The 20,562-nt window shown below is 36.4% G+C and overlaps 1 protein-coding gene across 4 annotated transcripts in view; it reads right to left on the bottom strand.

Annotated features, from left to right (window-relative positions):
* Nucleotides 1-20,562, bottom strand: part of cdc42bpab (CDC42 binding protein kinase alpha (DMPK-like) b) — a 69,038-nt gene that overhangs the window by 4,231 nt on the left and 44,245 nt on the right. For 2 of the 4 annotated variants that reach the window (XM_065268396.2, XM_065268397.2), the window contains 23 exons: nucleotides 19,726-19,850; nucleotides 19,088-19,193; nucleotides 18,810-18,958; nucleotides 18,435-18,526; nucleotides 17,361-17,437; nucleotides 15,813-15,851; nucleotides 13,755-13,871; nucleotides 13,413-13,493; nucleotides 11,925-12,030; nucleotides 11,331-11,467; nucleotides 11,035-11,174; nucleotides 10,536-10,617; nucleotides 10,232-10,451; nucleotides 8,787-8,849; nucleotides 8,258-8,550; nucleotides 6,723-7,017; nucleotides 4,276-4,373; nucleotides 4,068-4,152; nucleotides 3,827-3,950; nucleotides 2,648-2,765; nucleotides 1,098-1,215; nucleotides 793-950; nucleotides 160-234 (listed from right to left, as the gene is read on the bottom strand). In XM_065268396.2, coding sequence (XP_065124468.1) covers nucleotides 160-234; nucleotides 793-950; nucleotides 1,098-1,215; nucleotides 2,648-2,765; nucleotides 3,827-3,950; nucleotides 4,068-4,152; nucleotides 4,276-4,373; nucleotides 6,723-7,017; nucleotides 8,258-8,550; nucleotides 8,787-8,849; nucleotides 10,232-10,451; nucleotides 10,536-10,617; nucleotides 11,035-11,174; nucleotides 11,331-11,467; nucleotides 11,925-12,030; nucleotides 13,413-13,493; nucleotides 13,755-13,871; nucleotides 15,813-15,851; nucleotides 17,361-17,437; nucleotides 18,435-18,526; nucleotides 18,810-18,958; nucleotides 19,088-19,193; nucleotides 19,726-19,850 — 2,898 coding nt within the window. Of the gene's footprint in view, nucleotides 1-159; nucleotides 235-792; nucleotides 951-1,097; nucleotides 1,216-2,647; nucleotides 2,766-3,826; nucleotides 3,951-4,067; nucleotides 4,153-4,275; nucleotides 4,374-6,722; nucleotides 7,018-8,257; nucleotides 8,551-8,786; nucleotides 8,850-10,231; nucleotides 10,452-10,535; nucleotides 10,618-11,034; nucleotides 11,175-11,330; nucleotides 11,468-11,924; nucleotides 12,031-13,412; nucleotides 13,494-13,754; nucleotides 13,872-15,812; nucleotides 15,852-17,135; nucleotides 17,184-17,360; nucleotides 17,438-18,434; nucleotides 18,527-18,809; nucleotides 18,959-19,087; nucleotides 19,194-19,725; nucleotides 19,851-20,562 lie in introns of all 4 variants that reach the window. The other 2 variants (XM_065268398.2, XM_065268399.2) reach the window with 2 other exon arrangements.

Raw genomic sequence — 20,562 nt, 5'->3', positions numbered from 1 at the left:
TCTGCTTCACTAGAATCACCATTAGGCAGGGACTATAAGGCTGTGTGCTTTATGATGGGCATAAAATGGCAGTGGATATTTAAGGAGCTTTCCGCAGGATTGCGGTTGACAGCAGCCATGTGTTGTGTGTGTGTTTCACTGCAAACGTGTGAATTTTACCTTCATCTTACTAAGCAGTGTCCTTAAAGCCCTTTTCAGATCGGGGGTCTTCTCCGAGGGCGATACGGCCTGCCACTGAGAAGGAAAGGGCAGACTCAGTGCCAAAATGGCTTCCACACTTGCTGAAGGAGAATGGGGCGGCCAGGGGGCGGCCGGGGGTGCAAAGCACAGCAATATGGGGGATGACAGGTGATATAAGGGCACGGTGGATTGCAATGGGACCCAGCTTGAGGGTAAACCAGTACTGTATGTTGTGGAATGGGGTGGCAGGCATAGAGTGGGGTAGGCGTTGACAAAGCAAGCTGGGGGCGAAGCACTAAAGCGCATTTTTGGGGCTGATGGCATTATAAGTGGTCCACCTTTATGCTCGTTGCAGGCCTGATGGGAATGGGGTGGGATAGGGCGGGTTGTAGTATTTTTAAATAAGGTATTTAATGGCAAGACATTTCTTTAGTTATAGAAAGGCTCAAAATTAAGACATGAGAACATCTAACCAGAGGCAATCACCATGGAAACTGAATACTGTCCTGAATACTGCTAATCCGGCACTGATGTCGACAGCCGCAGGAATGGATGAGGTGATGAAGATACCACCGATCTGATTCCTCCTACTGTATATCATGCATGACTCACCTCTCTGTCAAACTGTGAGAGTGGCGCTTCACAGACATCCATGCCACCGCCTGATGACAGCGAGCTCTCAGATGGTGATGTCATGGTCTGTCGCTTCGAGCTGTAGCTGCTGCCCGACATCTCCCTCCGTAGAGCGCTGCCATTCTGAGAGGAAGATCCTGAAGAGACGGAACGATGTTTGTGATAGGAGAAAAGGCATATATGCATTCTGTACCTATATGTCTTCGGCTAGCAACACCAAGGTCATGGGTTTAAATTTCGTGTGCATGTACTGGCATCCTTGTTATTTTACAATTAGTACTTACTTATTCCTAGGCCACTGCTTGCACTCATAGATCTCCCAGGCTCGGCTCGGTTCTTTGTGATGGAGGGGATGCTGACGGAACCGCTGAACCCGGCTCGGTTGTCCTGGGCACGTACATTCTACACGTCACATGTTATAAAAACATCACCATACACACACACACACAAACACACAGAAGAGGGACACACAAACATGCAATGAGTGGCATGGTTGATGAAAACAGATAAGAGATGAAATACTGCACTGCAATAAATGATTTTCAAGAAAAAAATTCTTAGTATTTTTGTCTTGTTTTCAGTAAAAATATCTAAACATTCTTAAATTAAGATACTTTATCTTGATGAGCAAAACGACCCAAGAAAATAAGTCTAGTTTTTAGATCAAAATATCAAATCTAAGTGATTTTGTGCATTAAACAAGCAAAAAAGGCTGCCAATGGGGTAAGCAAAAAAATCTTTAACATTTTTCTTAAACACTAAATTCAAGAAAATTTCAAAAACAATTTGCTTACCCCATTGGCAGATTTTTTGCTTGTTTTATGCACAAAATCACTTATATTTGATATTTTTGGTCTAAAACCTAGACTTATTTTCTTGGGTCACTTTGCTCATCAAGAAAAAGCATCTTAATTTAAGAATTTTTTTAATACTTTTACTGAAAACAAGACAAAAATACTAAGATAATTTTTTCTTGAAAATCATTTTTTGCAGTGTGCTGCTACACATACAGTATGTGGACATTTATGACACAATGTACACAAGTAGTTGCATTTGTGTTTGGGGGCACCTACTGGCAAACAAGGGTACTGCAATACTTTGAGATTTTGTGAGAGTGCGGCTACATGATTTTAAATATGGCTTTACGAGTTCGCATTAACATGTAACGAAAACGGAAATAGATAAAGCATATTTGGCTTGCTGTCCGGGGGGAGGTCTCTGAGCTTGAAATTTTAACGCGAACCCAGAGTATCCCCCTCTTCAACTGGGATAGCTGTACTAGCTGAGAGTGAGGTGACGGGGAGGAGGGATGCTGCAAAAACTCTCATGTGACAGAGGTGAGGGACGGCTATTTATAGACACCTCTTCGTGCTGATTGGTTTGATTACATGACCATGCTCCTCCCAAACTTAGTTAAATAAACTTTATTTAAATTAGTAACTTAAGGCTAAAAATGTTTTTATTTAGTCTACCCATGAAATTATTACGATTAGACAAATAAAACATGAATTCACATATTTCTATTTCATCAATATCTCAGAAAAAAACATAATTGGCTTTTGTCTGGGGGGGAGTGCACCCCCGGTCCCCCCAAACTTCACCTATGATTGCATCACGGGATATAATTTATTTAATTTAAGTCATTTACATATAAAATATACATAACTGTTCACATAATCTTGGTCAAAGGGGATTCTGAACCAAAGGTTTCTGTAAAGTGACTCGATTAAACAGAATAGCATACACAGCAAGATGGGTTTGTATGAGCGTGATATACAGATGACTCTGATCAGCAGATTTTATTCATTAGTCTGATAGGTGCAGGCTGTCTCACCATAGGAAGATCTCTAAGGATTTGCATCCCATCTCCTGGACCCATATGAGCCACGTGGTTAAAATTCGTAGGGTTTGAGATCAGCTTGTTTCTCTTCTCTGGATCTCTCAACATCTCTCTGTAAGCACATTTTTTTATATTAAAAACACTTTGTGACAGTTTCTTGGATGAATCCAGGACTATTTTTAGGACATTTCAGTAGTTTTTTCAAACAAACCTTACAAAAAACAGGTGTGCATCTTGAGACAAAACAACAGCAATGATACATGTTAAGATATGTCAATGAAAGTATTTTTAAATAAGCCAGCTCAAATCTGCATTTTAGTCTGGGACTACGATAAGCCCTGTCTGGGAAACCGGCCCTTTAAGATTTACATTAAAATCAGACTTAAAATGCTGCCATTTTGAATCCGCTCAACCGATCACACTCAGTTTCATTTATTTAAAGCAGATTTTACACCTACACTGCAAAAAATTATTTTCAATAAAAAAAATATTCGTATTGTTGTCTTGATTTTAGTAAAAATATCTAAAAATTCTTACATTAAAATGCTTTTTCTTAATGACCAAAATGACCCAAGAAAATGAGTCTAGTTTTTAGACCAAAAATATCAAATTTAAGTGATTTTGTGCATAAAACATGCAAAAATCTGCCAATGGGGTAAGCAAAAAATCTTGAACATTTTTCTTAAACACTAAATTCAAGAAAAATTTATTGGCACTTTTTTTGCTTGGTTTATGCACAAAATCACTTAAATTTGCTATTTTTGGTCTAAAACTAGACTTTTTTTCTTGGGTCGTTTTGCTCGTCAAGAAAAAGCATCTTAATTTAAGAATTTTTTGATATTTTTACTGAAAACAAGACAAAAATACAAAGATTTTTTTTCTTGAAAATAATTTTTTGCAGTGTAGGAAATTATATTTTTGGCAAATATGTTTAATAAAGACTTCAGCTATATGAGTAGTATATACAATGATGTTTTAGTCTCTGTAAGGGTACAGTTTTGCGACTCGCATGACTGTGACCACATAAATAGGTGTTTTTGATAGAAAACAAAACACCTACTGCTGAACACACCTATAGACTTAATCTTGGTAATCTAATCCCTCAAACCTTATCAGTTGTAAAATGAAATAACAAACAGTGTTTATCTTGCTGCATCTGTGTACGTCAGTCACCTTCTCTGCTGCAGTCTCTCCTCCTCAGGAATACGAAATGAGAAACGCCTCTTGCTGCTCATGCTGCGAACCATCTGCTTCTTACTGTTGTCACAGACCTCAGGCACCACCAGCTCATCCCCCTCTATAAACACACACAAAGGCGGACATGCACACCTCAGAATTATTCATAATTATACAACATCATCACAGCACTCAAGCCCTCATTACTGACAATTCATTGTGAAGTCTCCTCTGTTACCTGCAGTTTTGTTTCTAAAGTAGATGAGTCTGACCGTCTCTAATCCCAACAGATTCAAAGAGCCATCCATATTCAGCGGCCGCACCTGCGTGAAGACAGCAAAGATCTGTTTATTAATTCATTATGTTTTCACAGTTTATAATGTGCTTTAGCATACAAAAATCAAATATGTATTGAGATCCCTGCTTAAGTAACAGTTGAAACAAACCTTTTTGAGAGGAATGGTCTGAATCCACTCCATACTGTTCACGTCAAACACATCCACTGCATACTCGCTGTAAACCGACAGGTAGGGGGCGTTGTAGCCTGTTAGATTTAAAACAGGCACAAGGTCATTTAAACCAAATATTTTCAGGGCCAGATCCTGAACTTTAGTGTGTGCATCACTCTCATGAAGCATAAACTGACAGAAAGGCATCTGACATCTATACTGCAAAAAATGACTTTCTTACTTAGTATTTTTGTCTTGTTTTCAGTATAAATATCTAAAAGTTCTTAAATCAAGATGTTTTTTCTTGATGATGAAAATAAGTCTAGTTTTTATAATTTAAGCAAATTTGTGCTTAAAACAAGCTAAGAATCTGCCAATGGGGTAAGGGAAATTATTCTTACATTTTTCTTGAATTGTTTAAAAAAAAGTCCAAGGTTTTTTCTTACCCCATTAGCAGATTATTTTGATTGTTTTACGGAAAAAAAAAGATTTATTTTCTTAGGTCATTTTGCTCATCAAGAAAATGCATCTTGATTGTAGAATTTTTTGATTTTTGTACTGAAAACAAGAAAAAAAATACTAAGTAAGAAAGTCATTTTTTGTCGCGAGTGTGGGACTTTCAGATTTATTTGGTCAGGCACAATAAAAGGTGTTAATGGCACGGTATTCTTCACAACATTGGCAAATAAGTCAAGACTGTTAATATAATACATTATAAAACCAATAAAGTGTTTAAGAAAAAAGTTCAAGATTTTTTTTCTTAAACCATAGGCAGATTTTTTGCTTGTTTTAAGCATAAATTCACTTACATTTTGTGTTTTTTTTTTTCTAAAAACTAGATTTATTTTCTGGGGTCATTTTGCTCCTCAAGAAAATGCATCTTAATTTAAGAGTTTTTAGATAACTGTACTGAAACAAGACAAAAGTACTAAGCAAGAAAGTAATTTTTGCAGTACAGCAAAAAACCCACACACTGCAAAAAATTATTTTCAAGAAAAACATTTCTTAGTATTTTTGTCTTGTTTTCAGTAATATTAAAAATATCAAATTTAAGTGGTTTTGTGCATAAAACAAACAACAAAATCTGGCAATGGGGTAAGCAAATTTTTCTAAAATGTAGTGTTTAAGAAAAATTTTCAAGATTTTTTGCTTGTAGTTAAATATCATTTTTTGCAACACATTTTTCTTACATTTTTCTAGAATTTAGTGAAAAATGTTCAAGATTTTTTTGCTTAGCACATTGGCAGATTCTTTTGGTTGTTTTATGCACAAAATCACTTAAATTTGACATTTTTGGTGTAAAAACTAGACTTATTTTCTTGGGTCGTTTTTCTCATAAGGCAAAAGCATCCTAATTTAAGAATTTTTTTAATATTTTTACTGAAAACAAGACAAAAATACTAAGAATGTTTTTTCTTGAAAATCATTTTTTGCAGTGTAAAATTATTTTAATAATTTTTTCCTTACTCTATTTGGAGATTTTTTGCTTGTTTTAAGCAAAAAATTCACTTAAATGTTATGTTTTTTGTCTAAAAACTAGACTTATTTTCTTAGTTTTTCTCTTCAAGAAAATACATCTTAATTAAAAAAATTATTGTCAAATAAGTCAAGACTGCAAATACAATACATTACAAAACCTGTGTGTTCTTATAGTAGTATTAAGCAGTAACAATATAAACATGCAGATTTCATGGTCAACACGTAAATTCAGGTAAACTCCGCTTAGAATAAATAAAAACAAAGAACTTTAAACGTAGTTTATTTATATAACAAGCAAAATAATCAAGATATAGATTACCTAGGAAACCAAAACATTTGTTATTTTCAACGAGGTATTTGTTCGAGAGTTCAGTTTAGCAACTAGTCAAGACCATTAAAAAAATTTAACTGGAAGTAAAGTTTGGACCAGACACGTATCGAGTCACTGCACGTGCGTACAATGAAACCGTTTATATGAAAAAGCGGTTTATAGATAACATCAAATCAGTGCTTACTAGATTGATAAAGGCTGTGTCCACAGTAACCCTTAATAGTGCATTATTTGAGGGAACAGCTGCTTTTAGTGGTGTCTGAAATCATACTGAGTGCACTCATTCAATCCCATAATGCACTGCAATAACAAGTGCACAACTAATGTCCACTAAATGGCTAGCTGCTACTCGTCCACCTGTGAAGGTCAAACCTAATTAATTCCCATGTCTTGGCAGCAGATGGCACCCGCATCCCTTCTTGCAGGAACAAAGTGTCTGAATACATTAATTTGTATTCATTCAAGATGACTATTTTAGTCAATTAATGTATGGAAAGGCGAACAAGGGTATAGGAGATGATTTCGGACATGGACAGCATTTCTAGCTTTTGTCCAATATGCAACAGACATTCTTGTATGTACCTTTAAGGCTATGACTTGGTGTAAAGTGAAGTAAGAAACCATCTCAACTCACAGCAGGCGGTGGGTATCGCAGGCCACATCAGCTCCTGCTGCCGGGAGCGTCTGCCGTGTGTGTCAACATAAACTGCGATTTTACTGAAGCAGAGCAGCATTTCTTTTCCAGAGATTTCTACCGCACAAAGAGCATCCAGGTTGTCTGCCCTTATAAAGGCCAGTGTGGGGTCATCTGGGTGGAGTAAACTGATCGGAGGAGATTCTCCATACAAGCTATAACGCATGAAGCCTGCTTGATAGCCAACACACAAGTACTGGTTGAACAGCGCCATCCACTGGACAATACCTGGAGCCTAAAATAAAGAAAGTGCTTGTTAATAAGTAGGAATCTACATTAGAGGTCTACACGGAAGACCCGAGACCCGAAGACCCGGGACCCGACCCGGGACCCGTATGGGTTCGGGTCTATATTTTAAATGATCAGCCGGGTCCGGGTCGGGTCTCAATCTATTACTTCGGGGCCCGGGTCTGTTTAACATTGTGGGTAATACCCGAGGTCAATCGGACTCGGAGAACACACACTCACATTTAAATAAAATATTTCAAAATCAGCAACAAAAACTGTCGCATACATTTTTTCTATGACGCTAAAATTGCGTTAAAAAGTTTATATTTGGTTGCTCCAACCAGGCAGCTGACGCGCATGTGCTCTTTTAATGTGTCTCTGGCTACCAGTCAGGAGCTTCTGCAGTGAGACGCAATGACTTTACCTTTGACAATTGGCTCTTTTATTTAGAAGGCGGGACCTATTCCGCCGTACCGCGCATTTTGCCCTGACTTCTCTTATTTTTATAATAATATTATAAATTGACCGTCTTGCTGTTATATCTAAAGTTTTCGCGACTCAAAGAGCACAGAGATGATAGCAAAGAAGCAACGAAAGCAGCCATGGCACTGAACGAGCAATCGTTTATTATAATCCAAATGGGCAAACATTATTAAGCAAGTTGACCCGATGTAAAACTGCGTTATTAATCACCATGACTGTAAAGTGGACTTTAAAAGCTGGAATAAGCATTAAACATTTCAATCGTCAAGAGAGGAATAACACGGATGGAACTTTCTTGGAAATAAGGATTGTGCATCACACAGACAGGTACAAGGAGGGAGAAGACTAACTTCTATGGGTAAGACAAAAAGTTTAATTTTCGCTACTTGTTTATTGACTTATTAATAACATTTAGCTAAGAATATTTGCCGGTCGGGTCTGTGTCTTCCCGGACGGGTTCGGGTCCAGATTTTAAATAATAGACGGGTCTTCGTCGGATCCGGGTCCAGCTTTTAAATAATAGACGGGTTCGGGTCGGGTCCGGGTCCAGCTTTCAAAACAACAGACGGGTCCGGGTAGGTTCAGTGTTGCACATTTGCGGGTCTGATCGGGTTCGGGTAGGAATTTTTGGACCCGTGTAGACCTCTAATCTACATACTGATGTATATACATTAAAATGATGTGGCGTTATTGGTGACTGAGGAGATTTTGCTAAATGTTAATAGCTGTAAATGATAAAATAATAAAGTTAAGAAGTGCTGTACTTGTATGTCCACCAGATGGCAGTGACGAGACTTGCTCTTGTTTATCTCGAAGCAGGAGATCTGACGTTTAATGGCAAGGCAGAAGCAGGTCATGTTGCGCACCACACCGGACACCAGCGCCTGGCAGTTTTTCGTGTCTGCCACCTTGTTCTTGTCTACATCCCGCCCATCGAGACCCGCCATGGGCATTAGACACACTTGCCGGTTCCTACCGGAGATCACGGCCAGCACCTGCTCTGTAGGCATCAGTTCTATGTGCTGAACTTTCTTAACATCTCCTACACGGAGGATTTCTGTAAGAAGTAGATGCAGAGTCTCATATTAATTCCTTTATGCATTTGGCATTTAAGGTATACATTTTATCAGTAAATGCTTTCCTTTAAAATCAAACCCATGACTTTGGTGTTGGTAGTGCCATGCTCTACTGAAATTCGACAACTTCTTAATAACCAGTTATGATTCCTAACTACATCACACAACCTAGCATGTTGGGCAATAAAGACAGATTTATTTATAAAGAAAGATTTACCATCTTTGGTGACATGGATGACAAACAGGCCCTCCTCGTTGCCCAAAGCAACCCTCTCATGATCTAAAAACAGAAAAAAATGGTTAATCACTTTGCAACAATGCAAAAAATTGCTGTCCTAGTATTTTTGATGAAAATTATTTATGAAGAAAAAATTAAGAAAAAATTTGCTTATCCCATTGGCAGATTTTTTTGCTTGTTTTATGCACAAAATCACTTAAATTTGATATTTTTGGTCTAAAAACTAGATTAATTTTCATAACTTACTTACTAAAATTATTTTCTTAAAATCATTTTTTTGCAGTATGTGAACAAGCAAAACGCATTTCACTGCAAAAAAAATGACTTTCTTACTTAGAATTTTTGTCTTATTTTCAGTAAAAATATCAAAAAATTCTTAAATCAAGATGTATTTTCTTGATGAGCAATTAACTAAGAAAATAAGTCTAGTTTTAAGACAAAAATATAAAATTTAAGTGAATTTGTGCTTAGAACAAGCAAAAATGGGGTAAGAAAAAAATCTTGAAATAAGTTTTATTTTTTCTTACACTAAATTCAAGACTAATTTTCTTCGGTCGTTTTGCTCATAAAGAAAAAGCATCTTAATTTAAGAATTTTTTGATATTTTTACTGAAAACAAGACAAAAATACTAAGATTTTTTTTCATGAAAATCATTTTTTGCAGTGTTAAACACTACATTTTCTCACCCCAATGGCAGATAATTTTGCTTATTTTAAACACAAATTCACTCAAATTGTATCGTTTTTGTCTAAAAACTAGACTTATTTTCTGAGGTCATATTGCTCATCAAGAAAATACATCTTAATTTAAGAGTTTTTAGATAATTCTACTGAAAACAAGACCAAAATACTAAGTAAGAAAGTCATTTTTTTTTTTGCGGTGAAAGGCGTTTTGCTTGCTCACATACTGCAAAAAAAAACTTTTAAGAAAAAAATGTTTAGTAAGTAAGTTATGATGATGAGCAAAACGACCCAAGAAAATAAATCTAGTTTTTAGACCAAAATTATCAAATTTAAGTGATTTTGTGCATAAAACAAGCAAAAAAAATCTGCCAATGGGATAAGCACATTTTTTCTTCATTTTTCTTGAATTTAGTGTTTAAGAAAAATGTTCAAGATTTTTTGCTTACCCCATTGGAAGATTTTTTTGCTTGTTTTATGCACAAAATTACTTAAATTTGATATTGTTGGTCTAAAAACTAAACTAATTTTCTTGGGTCATTTTGCTCATCAAGAAAAAGCATCTTAATTTAAGAATTATTTAATAATTTAATAATAAACAAAACAAAAATACTAAGATTTTTTTTCATTTTATAATTTTATATTATATATATATAATATAATATAAAAATACTAAGTAAGAAAGTCATTTTTGCAGTGCACAGAGCACATGCAAATTGCATGAGTTTTGGGTGTATCTGTACCAATAATAGCAGCAGTTTGAGTGGTTTTGATGAGAGGCAGCGTGCTGTCGTAGGCTTCTTTAGGCACGTAGACAAAGCGTTCCTTCAGCTTGTTTTTCCTTAAGATGCGGTGGAGTTCATTCAGGGCGCACACCCATTTCGTCCTCTCCTGTTCGTTGTCGGCCAGCATCAGGATGCACATCTTTCGACCAGAGGTGGCGGACATCTGAGAGGCTGTTACCTAGGAAACAAAGTGTGAAAATTAAGTGACCACCTAAAGGGCATGGCTGTAAGGAGAGGAAACAATGTGCTTGTATGGTCCTACCCTTAGGATGCAGGGAATGTCTTTCTTGTTAGCATGGATGACATCAGACTCCAGAACAGAGCTCGCTGAAAACTCCTCATCTCTGTACAGGATACAAAAGAGTTAATAACTATAAAATGGACTGAAATATTGATCAAATCATACAGGGGTTTCCAAAAATAAAAGTCTAGAAATAGAATCAAAATCTGGCAACAAAAAGGGAATTTTAGGACTATAATAATGATAAATATTTAAGATTCTGCACTATTTTTGCCACTAATAATTAACAAGTTTTTTATTTCTATGTACAAAAAGTAAATTTCCTTTATTCCACAAAAGTAGATAAAATGGATCATCAAACTATGCTTGGATAACATGAAATATCCGGTTTTGCACGTGGATGTCTTATGCGGTAACACTTATTTGATTGTAGTATTTTTGACTAAAATTGTGCAGATAAAATGACACTTTAATTATATTAAACTTGAAAAATGTGTTTTTGCATGAACACCTCCCTCACCTCATGTCGATGACCTGGTTAACTGTAACACCAGGCTGCGCACCTTTGCCTTCTCCAAGCTCATACAGGAAAAGTTTAAAGTCACACACCACGGCCCACACTCTCTGCCAACCCTTCTTCACCCCTGTGGGCTTTGGCACCTGGTAAAGACAGTCAAATCTTAATTACACAATGCAACACTTTTTCCAGTAAATGCTATTAGTGCCTTAACTATTAAGGGTCATTGATCCAGACACACACAACAATGTGCATAGTAACAAAATAAGAACAAGTAGGACATATGTAGTAAATCTTACCCTGAGATGCCCCTCATATGCAGTGCCAATGCCCCTCTGCGTGTCGATGCCCAGTTTGCCCCTGGTTTGGTCTGGTGGGACGGGGCATACGGAGGGGGCTTTATCAGCACACGTGACATGACAGGAGAAGTTGCAGACTAAAAAGGAATTGGCAGTGAGTCAGTAAGGAATGCTGGGATAGGGGCACACTCAATAAATCAATATGCTTCAATTCATTAAGTTTGAGCATGAAACAAAGACATACCATTGTTAGCCAGGTAAAGAATGTTAATGTTTATTTTATAGTATAGCATGTATATTAAGCTATTATTATCATACATGACAATGACTGTATAAAGAAATGTGCAGTATTCTGATATATGGGCGGTCCTCTACCAGTGAAGGACCGCCCACCCGCTTGTCAATCAACCACTGCACTAAAGCAATGGTTTTAAACTGGGCTTTCCCGACATGCAATCATGACACACTAACACGGTAGGTAATGTATACAGTCATGAAATCAGAGACCCTCCCATCAAAACCACATCTGAGGCGCAGGTACTGTAACTACTATGTAACCTGGTATCCAGTTATAAACAGGGTATTTCCCCTCACCTTCACAGGTGCAACCCTGTCGGATAAGCCCCACCATCAGAGATGTGCACTGGTTACATTTAGTGGGAACAGCGAAGGACTTCACAATGAACTGGTGTGCCTTGGGCTGTGAAGCAAACGTAATATTAAAAATGTATTTTAAAAAAAATTTGTAGATGTCCTAATGGTAAAAGTATACTAGTATGCGGTATAGGGACAGATGCTGGACAATACAGGTGTGTGGTATGACCATAATCTTCTTATATTCACAATATTGTAATTTTATATCAACAGTATCCCACGCTACTAATAATAGGGTTTATTAAATAACCATAATTATAGACAATTATATAGTTCAATTATATCAAGTGAACATGCAATATACGGGTGATTCTCACGAAACCATTGAAACACCACGGCACTAATGTTTTTAGCTATAAAATGTGTAATATAGTAATATTAAAAAGCATCAGAATTAACACAATATTGTGTTCTACCTTGCACAATGTGTGATTTCAACATAAGAATTTATAATTTGTCAATTTTACCTCATTTTCTGCTGAAATTCTCATTACCGCAATGTGTCCGGCTGTGTTTGAACATGCGTTATGTTGCAATTAAACAAATTAACACAAAAATATTTAGAAAAAAAATAAATGGATGTTTTGCTAGACTACTTAAGATGACAGAAAAAATATTTACTGTATATTCATGTATAATAATAATGAAGAAAAATTGGGAAAATGATGTGTCCATGCCTGATGTTCTCATCCTCCGCAACACTTTTTGAGAACAGTTTATATATAGAATTGTAATAAAGTTTGATTTTGAGTGACCAAGCACATGGACCAGTTACTTCAAGATGGCTACCAGGTAAGATCATTTTTTTTACAGTTAATTTGAAATATTGTCTTGTCAGAATGCTTACACGACATTTTGATTATCATTACCACAACAGATGCTTATTAAATGTTAATTTAATTAATAGAAGCATAATACTTTGATTTTAAATGCATGTGCAGAATCTCACAATTAAGTTCTTTCAGGTTTGTCATGTCATTTTGAAAATATGTCAGTGTTGATGTTTTCTGACTGTTGCGGTAATGAGATTTTTTAGGACTCATTTTTTAAATTATGTTACAAAAAGTGTTAAATGATAAGTAAAAGTGTTTAAATTAATGTTCCCATTTACTCCAGACTTAGTTTTTCAATGTCTGGTGGGAAAGAAAGTAAATTTAAGCAATTTTTAAATTTTCATGCTTGACATTTTTAAAACCAAGTTTTCGTGAGAATCACCCATACATGCGTGTCTGAACACACCTGAATTTAAAAATTATATTTCATCTGAAAGTGTGACCCTTAATGTGTGTCGTTATTCAGCAATAGTAAACAAATAAAACTGATACATTTCCATACATACACGCATACATACACGCATACATAGTCACACAGCTCAACCCTATCAGACTATAACTGTAAGATTTTTGATATGTGACCTAAATCGTTTACCTTAGATGACGAATGTCCAAGGCTCCCATACCCAGATCTGCTTGTTGGAGTGTGAAGTCCACGTGATGTGTGGTCGGTCAGCTAGAATGAGAACAAACCAACATATCAGACTATTCTATGATGGACATAACTTACTATTAGCTGTGTGAATGCAACTAGAAATCGCCTTTAGTTTTTGCTTTCTTTTTATCTTTGCAATATTTTATTACATAACTTCCTGCACTATAATAAAGCTGCTTTCAAACAATGTCTTCCACACTGGAAAAAGCCTGATCATAATAAAACAGAATTGAATTCAAATTGAGTCATGTATTCACTGTAAGAGTTGAGGTCACATGATACCTCAATAGGCTCCATGTCGCTGGCGGTGGACGGGGAGCGAGAGCGTGATATGCGACGAGATCGTGAATCTTCATCTCGTGATGGAGTATTGGATGGAGTGAAATCTGCAGAATCAAGCTAAGAAAGAACAAGAATTCACTTTAACAATAGCGTCGTCATGACATAAATCGTAATGGCACAACAACATGCAGAGCAGAACACGTACATAACACTTAGCAAAACCATAATGCTTATCAAGACAATTATCTTTAATTTACTGGAATTACATCCCAAGCAGAACAAAGGCGATGGTAAAGCACTCAGGCTCCAAGCCAAGACACTGGTAAAGGAATGGCACACCCACTAAAAAGAGACCACCCATCCACTACACATGCAAGATGTAAAGAAGCACATAAACAGCCCACAAACCAATGGAGCTACATGGAAAACAATAAGAGGAACCAGAACCACAATATACTGTATGAAGGTCTTTCTTTCAAGTTCAACTGAAAATGTAAATGTGGTGCTAAAACCTCATGTCGTTCCAATGACTTTTTTCTGACCTCAGCTGTTGCTTACATATATCATGCACACTTTTGCATAAGCAAATGTGCCAAGCGATTGGTTACGACACAATATCAGTGATGTCAAAACCGGCACACCGCATCACGCACTGTATTTGAATAAACTACAACAAATTTGAAATGTACAGTGGTGGAGAGGATTTTCAGTAAATAAAGACTGAACTTTTCATTTTTTGCACAAATATTTTGTCGCCTTTTGTGATCTGAAGATTGAAGAACGGATATGGCTTGGCATGACATGAGGACGACAAGATTTTCTTTTTTTTTTTTGATGAACTAACCCTTAATGTTTATATGGTTAAATAATACCCAAATACATGACCCAGTCTGTGAAGACCAAGCATTTTTGTGATTTACGGTTTTCTACATAAAATCATCCTTCGTAATGTAAAGAACATTTTGTGAAATACAACCTTGATATCTTTAATATTGACTGAGTAAGGTCATGTTAAAGGGACACTCCAGCTCCTCTAGAGTTAAACATTGGATTTTTACCGTTTTGGAATCCATTTTAGTCTCCGTGTCTGGCGATACCACTTTTAGCATAGCTTAGCATAATTCATTGAATCTGATTAGACCATTAGCATCGCGCTCAATAACCAAAGAGTTTCGATATTTTTCCTTTTTAAAACTTGACTCTTCTGTAGGTAGATTGTGTACTAAGACCGACGGAAAATTAAAAGTTGCGATTTTCTAGGTAGATATGGATAGGAAATATACACTCATTCTGGCGTAATAATCAAGGACTTTGCAGCCGTAACATTGCTGCAGGAGGCACAAAGATATACGCCAGAATGGGAGTATAGTTCCTAGCCATATCTGCCTAGAAAATCGCAACTTTTAATTTTCCGTCTGTCTTAGTACACGATGTACTTACAGAAGAGTCAAGTTTTAAATAGGAAAATATCAAAACTCTTTGGTTATTTTTAGCGCGATGCTAATGGTCTAATCAGATTCCATGGATTATGCTAAGCTATGCTAAAAGTTGTACCGCCAGACCCATAGATCTGCTGAATGGATTCCAAAATGGTAAAAAATCTAACGTTTAACTCTAGGGGAGCTGGAAAATGAGCATATTTTTTTAAAAAAAGGTGTAGTGTCCCTTTAAAGATTAAAATGAATGTGAAGTGATTGAAATCCAATTTTGATGCTCCAAATCTCATCATTATATTAAGATTTTAGCCTGGATTTCACAGACAGGGTCACATACAGAGACAAGTAATAATTCCCATTTAAATAGCAAATATCAACGCTAATTGTATATAAAAAGCACCAATTTAATGTTACCACACCCTTTATAATAGACATTTCACCACACAACAGAAAGGTTTACCAATACAGTTCAAAGGCAAATCACATTTTAAAGGTTTCATGCAATGCACACATAACCACAAAAAAAAATGACACCCATGCATGGTGCAAAACAGGCTGTCACCCACAGGACACAACATGACAGGAGGATTTTACTGTAACACAGGACAAGAGCAAGTCTTACACGTCTGGTTTTGTGTCCTGGACCAAAAGAAGGTGACCGCTTCAATTGGAAAGAAAAAGAAGATGACAGTCAAATTTCATGTATAACGCAGGAGAAAGGTGGATGCACTCTTAAAAATAAAAGTGCTACACAATGCCACAGAAGAACTATTTTTGGCTGCATGCCTGGTTACATAAAGAACCTTTAACATCATTTCTGTTAAACATGTAAAAAAAATTGTAAAAAACAAAAAAAACAAAAAAACGTTAGACTATATATAGTTTCATCGAAAGCACGCACGTTGTCTTGGTTACTCACCTGAACTGAAGTGAACTTCCGTTCTGTATTTATTTATTTTTCCATCTGGCTAGTGACTAAACTAAAATCTCTCTTAAACAAATACCTTGTCAAAAATTAAATTTTTTTGGTTTGCTAAAGACAAGGAGAGATGACAAGCATGGATCACAACTATGCACAGAGGTTTGGCAGCCAGGCAAGAATTTAAGGATTCAAGGAATAGTAAATACGCGTTAGATATGATATTTGAATAAAGGCAATTTATGGCATAAATTTACTTCTATGGCATATCTATGAAGAATCTTTTATAGCACTTTTATTTTAATAAGTGTTGGGAATGAGGGCTTGTAGGAACGTGTCTAATCTATGGTTGAATCTCTAAGTCTATGTGCACAAAGGGTTCACTTCATATCAAAGAATTCTCAAAAATAATCGCTATCAAAACAGATCAGGGTGTATTAGAAGGATAAAATATTTAAGATATAAAGTGTATGTATTATGTGGTCTTATAAGTACAGTCTGAAAGGCAAGTACAAAAATGCTAACAAGTAGCATGCATATTTTTTCTATCTTCTTTTTGAGCTGCCTTAAAATCTAGTGAACTGCCTACAAAGGCATCATACTGTAAACACGACTGTTCAAATAAGAGTAATTTTGCTGCCTCCTAAGATACCTCTTTTGTGTCATTCTCAGAATGCATTATGAAGAGCCTATGTAGAGTATTTTGATTTAGCTATTTTTGCAAGTTTTTCCAGTTAAAAAACACTTTTTTTGAAACCACACACCCTGTTCGACCTTTCCTGCAGGGATGAAAACAGCTCTCTGACTTTAGCACAATTTACTGTTCCCAATCCAAACCAACTGGGCCAAATCAGGAATAAGTGAGTGGCTTACTTTGGATGTTAGTGGTTGGTCTTACTGTACTGCATGTGTGACGTCCATAAACAGCCATAAACATTTCATAACTAGAGCAGTATTGTGTTTTTTTTGTGTTTTTTTTCTGGATTATACACACACATATTCCATGACAACATGAAGGTAACTTACATCTTCCCAAAATTCAACTAAAGAAGATGAAGAGGATGAAAATGAGTCCTGATGGACATCACAACGAAAGAAAGGAAGAAAACAATAACTACATATTATGTCAAGAAATGAAGCAAAACAACAGAGATTAGAAAGTATTAGTACAGAAGAAAGTTAAAAAGTAAAAAATAATAATAAAATGATCATGAAAGGAGAGAGGAGGAAGCCTTGGGATATCAAACTTACATCAAACTGATCCAAAACAGAGGTGGGTGCATTGAGGAATGCCAAGAAGGAATTCTGGGAATCTTGATGCTTTACACCTACACAACGAATGACTTAACTTATTAAATAGTACATATTAAATAACGTCTATAAGATCTTAACAGAGCCCATTCTCTAATAAAATAGTTTTATAACAGACAGCTCAAGCTCGGTAAGGCTAAGAGAGAAGTTTTTGATCAGATAAATCAGCTTGGCTAATACTATGGGTGCATCTAATCCAGCTTAAAGGGACACTCCCCTTTTTTGGAAATTATGTTAATTTTCCAGCCCCCGTAGAGTAAAACATTAGATTTTTACCATAAGGATTCCATTTAGCTGATCTCCGGGTCTGGTGGTACCACTTTTAGCATAGCTTAGCACAATCCATTGAATCCGATTAGACAATTAGCATTGCACTCAAAAATAACCGAGGAGTTTCAATATTTTTCTTATTTAAAACTCGACTCTTTTGTAGTTACATCGTGTACTAAGACATACTGAAAATTAAAAGTTGTAATTTTCTAGGCAGATATGGCAAGAAACTATACTCTCATTCTGGCGTAATAATCAAGGACGCAATGATATAACGTAGTGTCCGAAAATAGTTCCCTGCTATTGAAAGATACTAAGGGGACTATTTTTGGCTGCTGCATAATATCATTGCCCTCCAGAATGAGAGTATAGTTCCTAGCCATATCTTTTAATTTTCCGTCGATCTTATTACACGATGTAACTACAAAAGAGTCAAGTTTTAAAAAGGAAAAATATCCAAACTCTTTGGTTATTTTTTTTTGCACAATGTTAATGGTCTAATCAGATTCAATGTATTGTGCTAAGCTATGCTAAAAGTGCTAGCGCCAAACCCAGAGATCGGCTGAATGGATTCCAAAACGGTAAAAATCTAATGTTTAACTGTAGGGGAGCTGGAAAATTAACATATTTTTTAAAAAGTGGAGTGTCCGTTTTAACCAGCGAACCCGTTTAGGCTGGATTGAAGTTGATTTTTTATTCACTAGTGTTGATGCTGAGCAGATTTATGTGCACATTTAATATCACCTCTCCTCATCCTCAGCTCCTCAGTCTCCTTTCTCAACCTTTCAATTTCTGACAGCAGCTCCTGGTTCCTATTTTCAGATTCTTGCAATTTGCTGTAAAACAGAAATGGCAGATATGAAAAGTTGTGTCACTTTAAAAAAACCATCCTAGAAAAAAAAACACCCAACAAACAACTGAAGGACTATTAATTCAAAAAGAAATAACAATAAGTGAAACAAATTCGCTAGACCTTTTTGGACTTAAAAAAATTAAATAACCAAACAATAACTTTGTAGTATCAGTTAACTCAGGTAGTGTGTGTGTGTGTGTGTGTGTGTGTGTGTGTGTGTGTGTGTGTGTGTGTGTGTGTGTGTGTGTGTGTGTGTGTGGTCTCACCATTCGGTCGCCATGTTGGACGCTTTGACTTTGTTAAGCTCATCCTGGATAGTCTGTTTGGCTCTGATCTCGGCATCAAGCGCAGACTGAAGCTCCAGACGGGCAGACATGTCCAGCTTAGCGAAACGTCTCATCTTCCACGGCATGTCCTGACAACACCAGCGAGACTCACCACATCAGAAGAGCAGGTAATGCATGTTTCATCCTTATCTAGTTGTTATGCAGTCATATAAATATGTGTGCATATGTGTGTGTGTGTGTGTGTGTGTGTGTCTTACCGTTCCTCTGGCTCCCAGGCTGGTGTTCCTCAGTCCTTCAAGTTCCTCTGTCATTTTAGTGGCCAGAGCCTGAAGGTACCCACGAGCATCTTTCTCATCACTCACCCTGCACAGAAGTCAAAGTTAGACATCTGCCATGTGCACTCAATAAACTGTAAAATCGGACTTATAGATGAAGTTATTAAGTAGTTTGTGATATCAACAATACTACGTCAATATGCTAACTATTGCTTCACTGAGATTGTGGTTGTAAGATATGTTATCAAATATAGCTCAATGCTCCAACACAAAATCTAATGACCTACAAATATACATCTTTGTTTTTAAACAGTTTACAGCTTTAAACAGTTTAATGTGCTCCTGTAGCTTTTTATGGCACAACAAAATCTGTGGGTTTGATTCCCAGAGAGCACACATATTGATAAAAATGTACTGTATACTTTGAATGCACTGTTGCTTTGGATAAAAGCATCTGCCATATGCATAAATGTAAATTTAAATGACATGCAGCCACTAGAGGGCTCTACATTAAAGCCAGTGAATGCACATCATGGCACACATTTGAATCCACAGACATGTGAAGGTTATCCATAGGTGTCAGTGATACCTCAGGTCTCTGGACACAGGGCTCCACTCACCACTGGATGATCTCTGTGATCTGTGCTTCCCAATGGGCGACGCTCTCCTGTTTATCAGTCAGTTCTTTCATCTCCTCCTCCAGCTGCTTGTGAATGTTGCTCAGCTCCTCAAACGCAGAGCTCAGCTGAAGAAAAAGACAAAAATATTTACAAACTAATAAAAAAAAATGTACTGCCATGATGCTCAGGTGGCTGCTAAACAGTCACTGATGTATAGGGTGCCGCAGCGATGACATATTTTTTTGGCCAACATATTTCTTAGATAATCTTCAGAGATAAACACAACTTTTATGAATTTTGAAGTCTAAATTAGTTTTTGTTTTGTTTAGACTTCGAAAATCATAAAAGGTTCATATTTGAAGAACCTCAAGATGGCAGGACATTGGTTCTCTCGCCAAAAGGCCCATTCATATTTCCCATAGACTTTTGGATTATCACAAAAATATAAGCTCTGTATTTAAAAAGATTATGAGACTTGCATGTTTTGTCCAACAAGTTTTTCTTCAAATATGAAACATTTTTTATCATTAACCTCACATCAACTCGGCTTACATTTAGCTATCCTACAGGAAATCGAACAAACGCTGTACGAAAGACCGGAGGCAAAAGTAATATGGTAGATCTATACAAACCTCTGTGGTCCACTTTTATAGAAATGTGTATATATTCATGCACTTCACATCCTGGTTTAATTCTTCCAAATGCTATCATTCTTGCTTAGGTTCCTAAACTTCATCCAATCTGGCATTTGACATGACAGCTCTGGCCCACTGTGCTATTGTTTTAATTGGCCTTTGTGTTTTGAGCTTCCAGGTATTTTCAAGTCCATGCCACAAA

The sequence above is a fragment of the Paramisgurnus dabryanus genome, chromosome 12 (genome assembly GCF_030506205.2).
Source record: "Paramisgurnus dabryanus chromosome 12, PD_genome_1.1, whole genome shotgun sequence".
Taxonomy (NCBI): domain Eukaryota; kingdom Metazoa; phylum Chordata; class Actinopteri; order Cypriniformes; family Cobitidae; genus Paramisgurnus; species Paramisgurnus dabryanus.
Note: the sequence above shows the minus strand (reverse complement) of the source record. Positions and strands in the feature narration are given on the sequence as shown.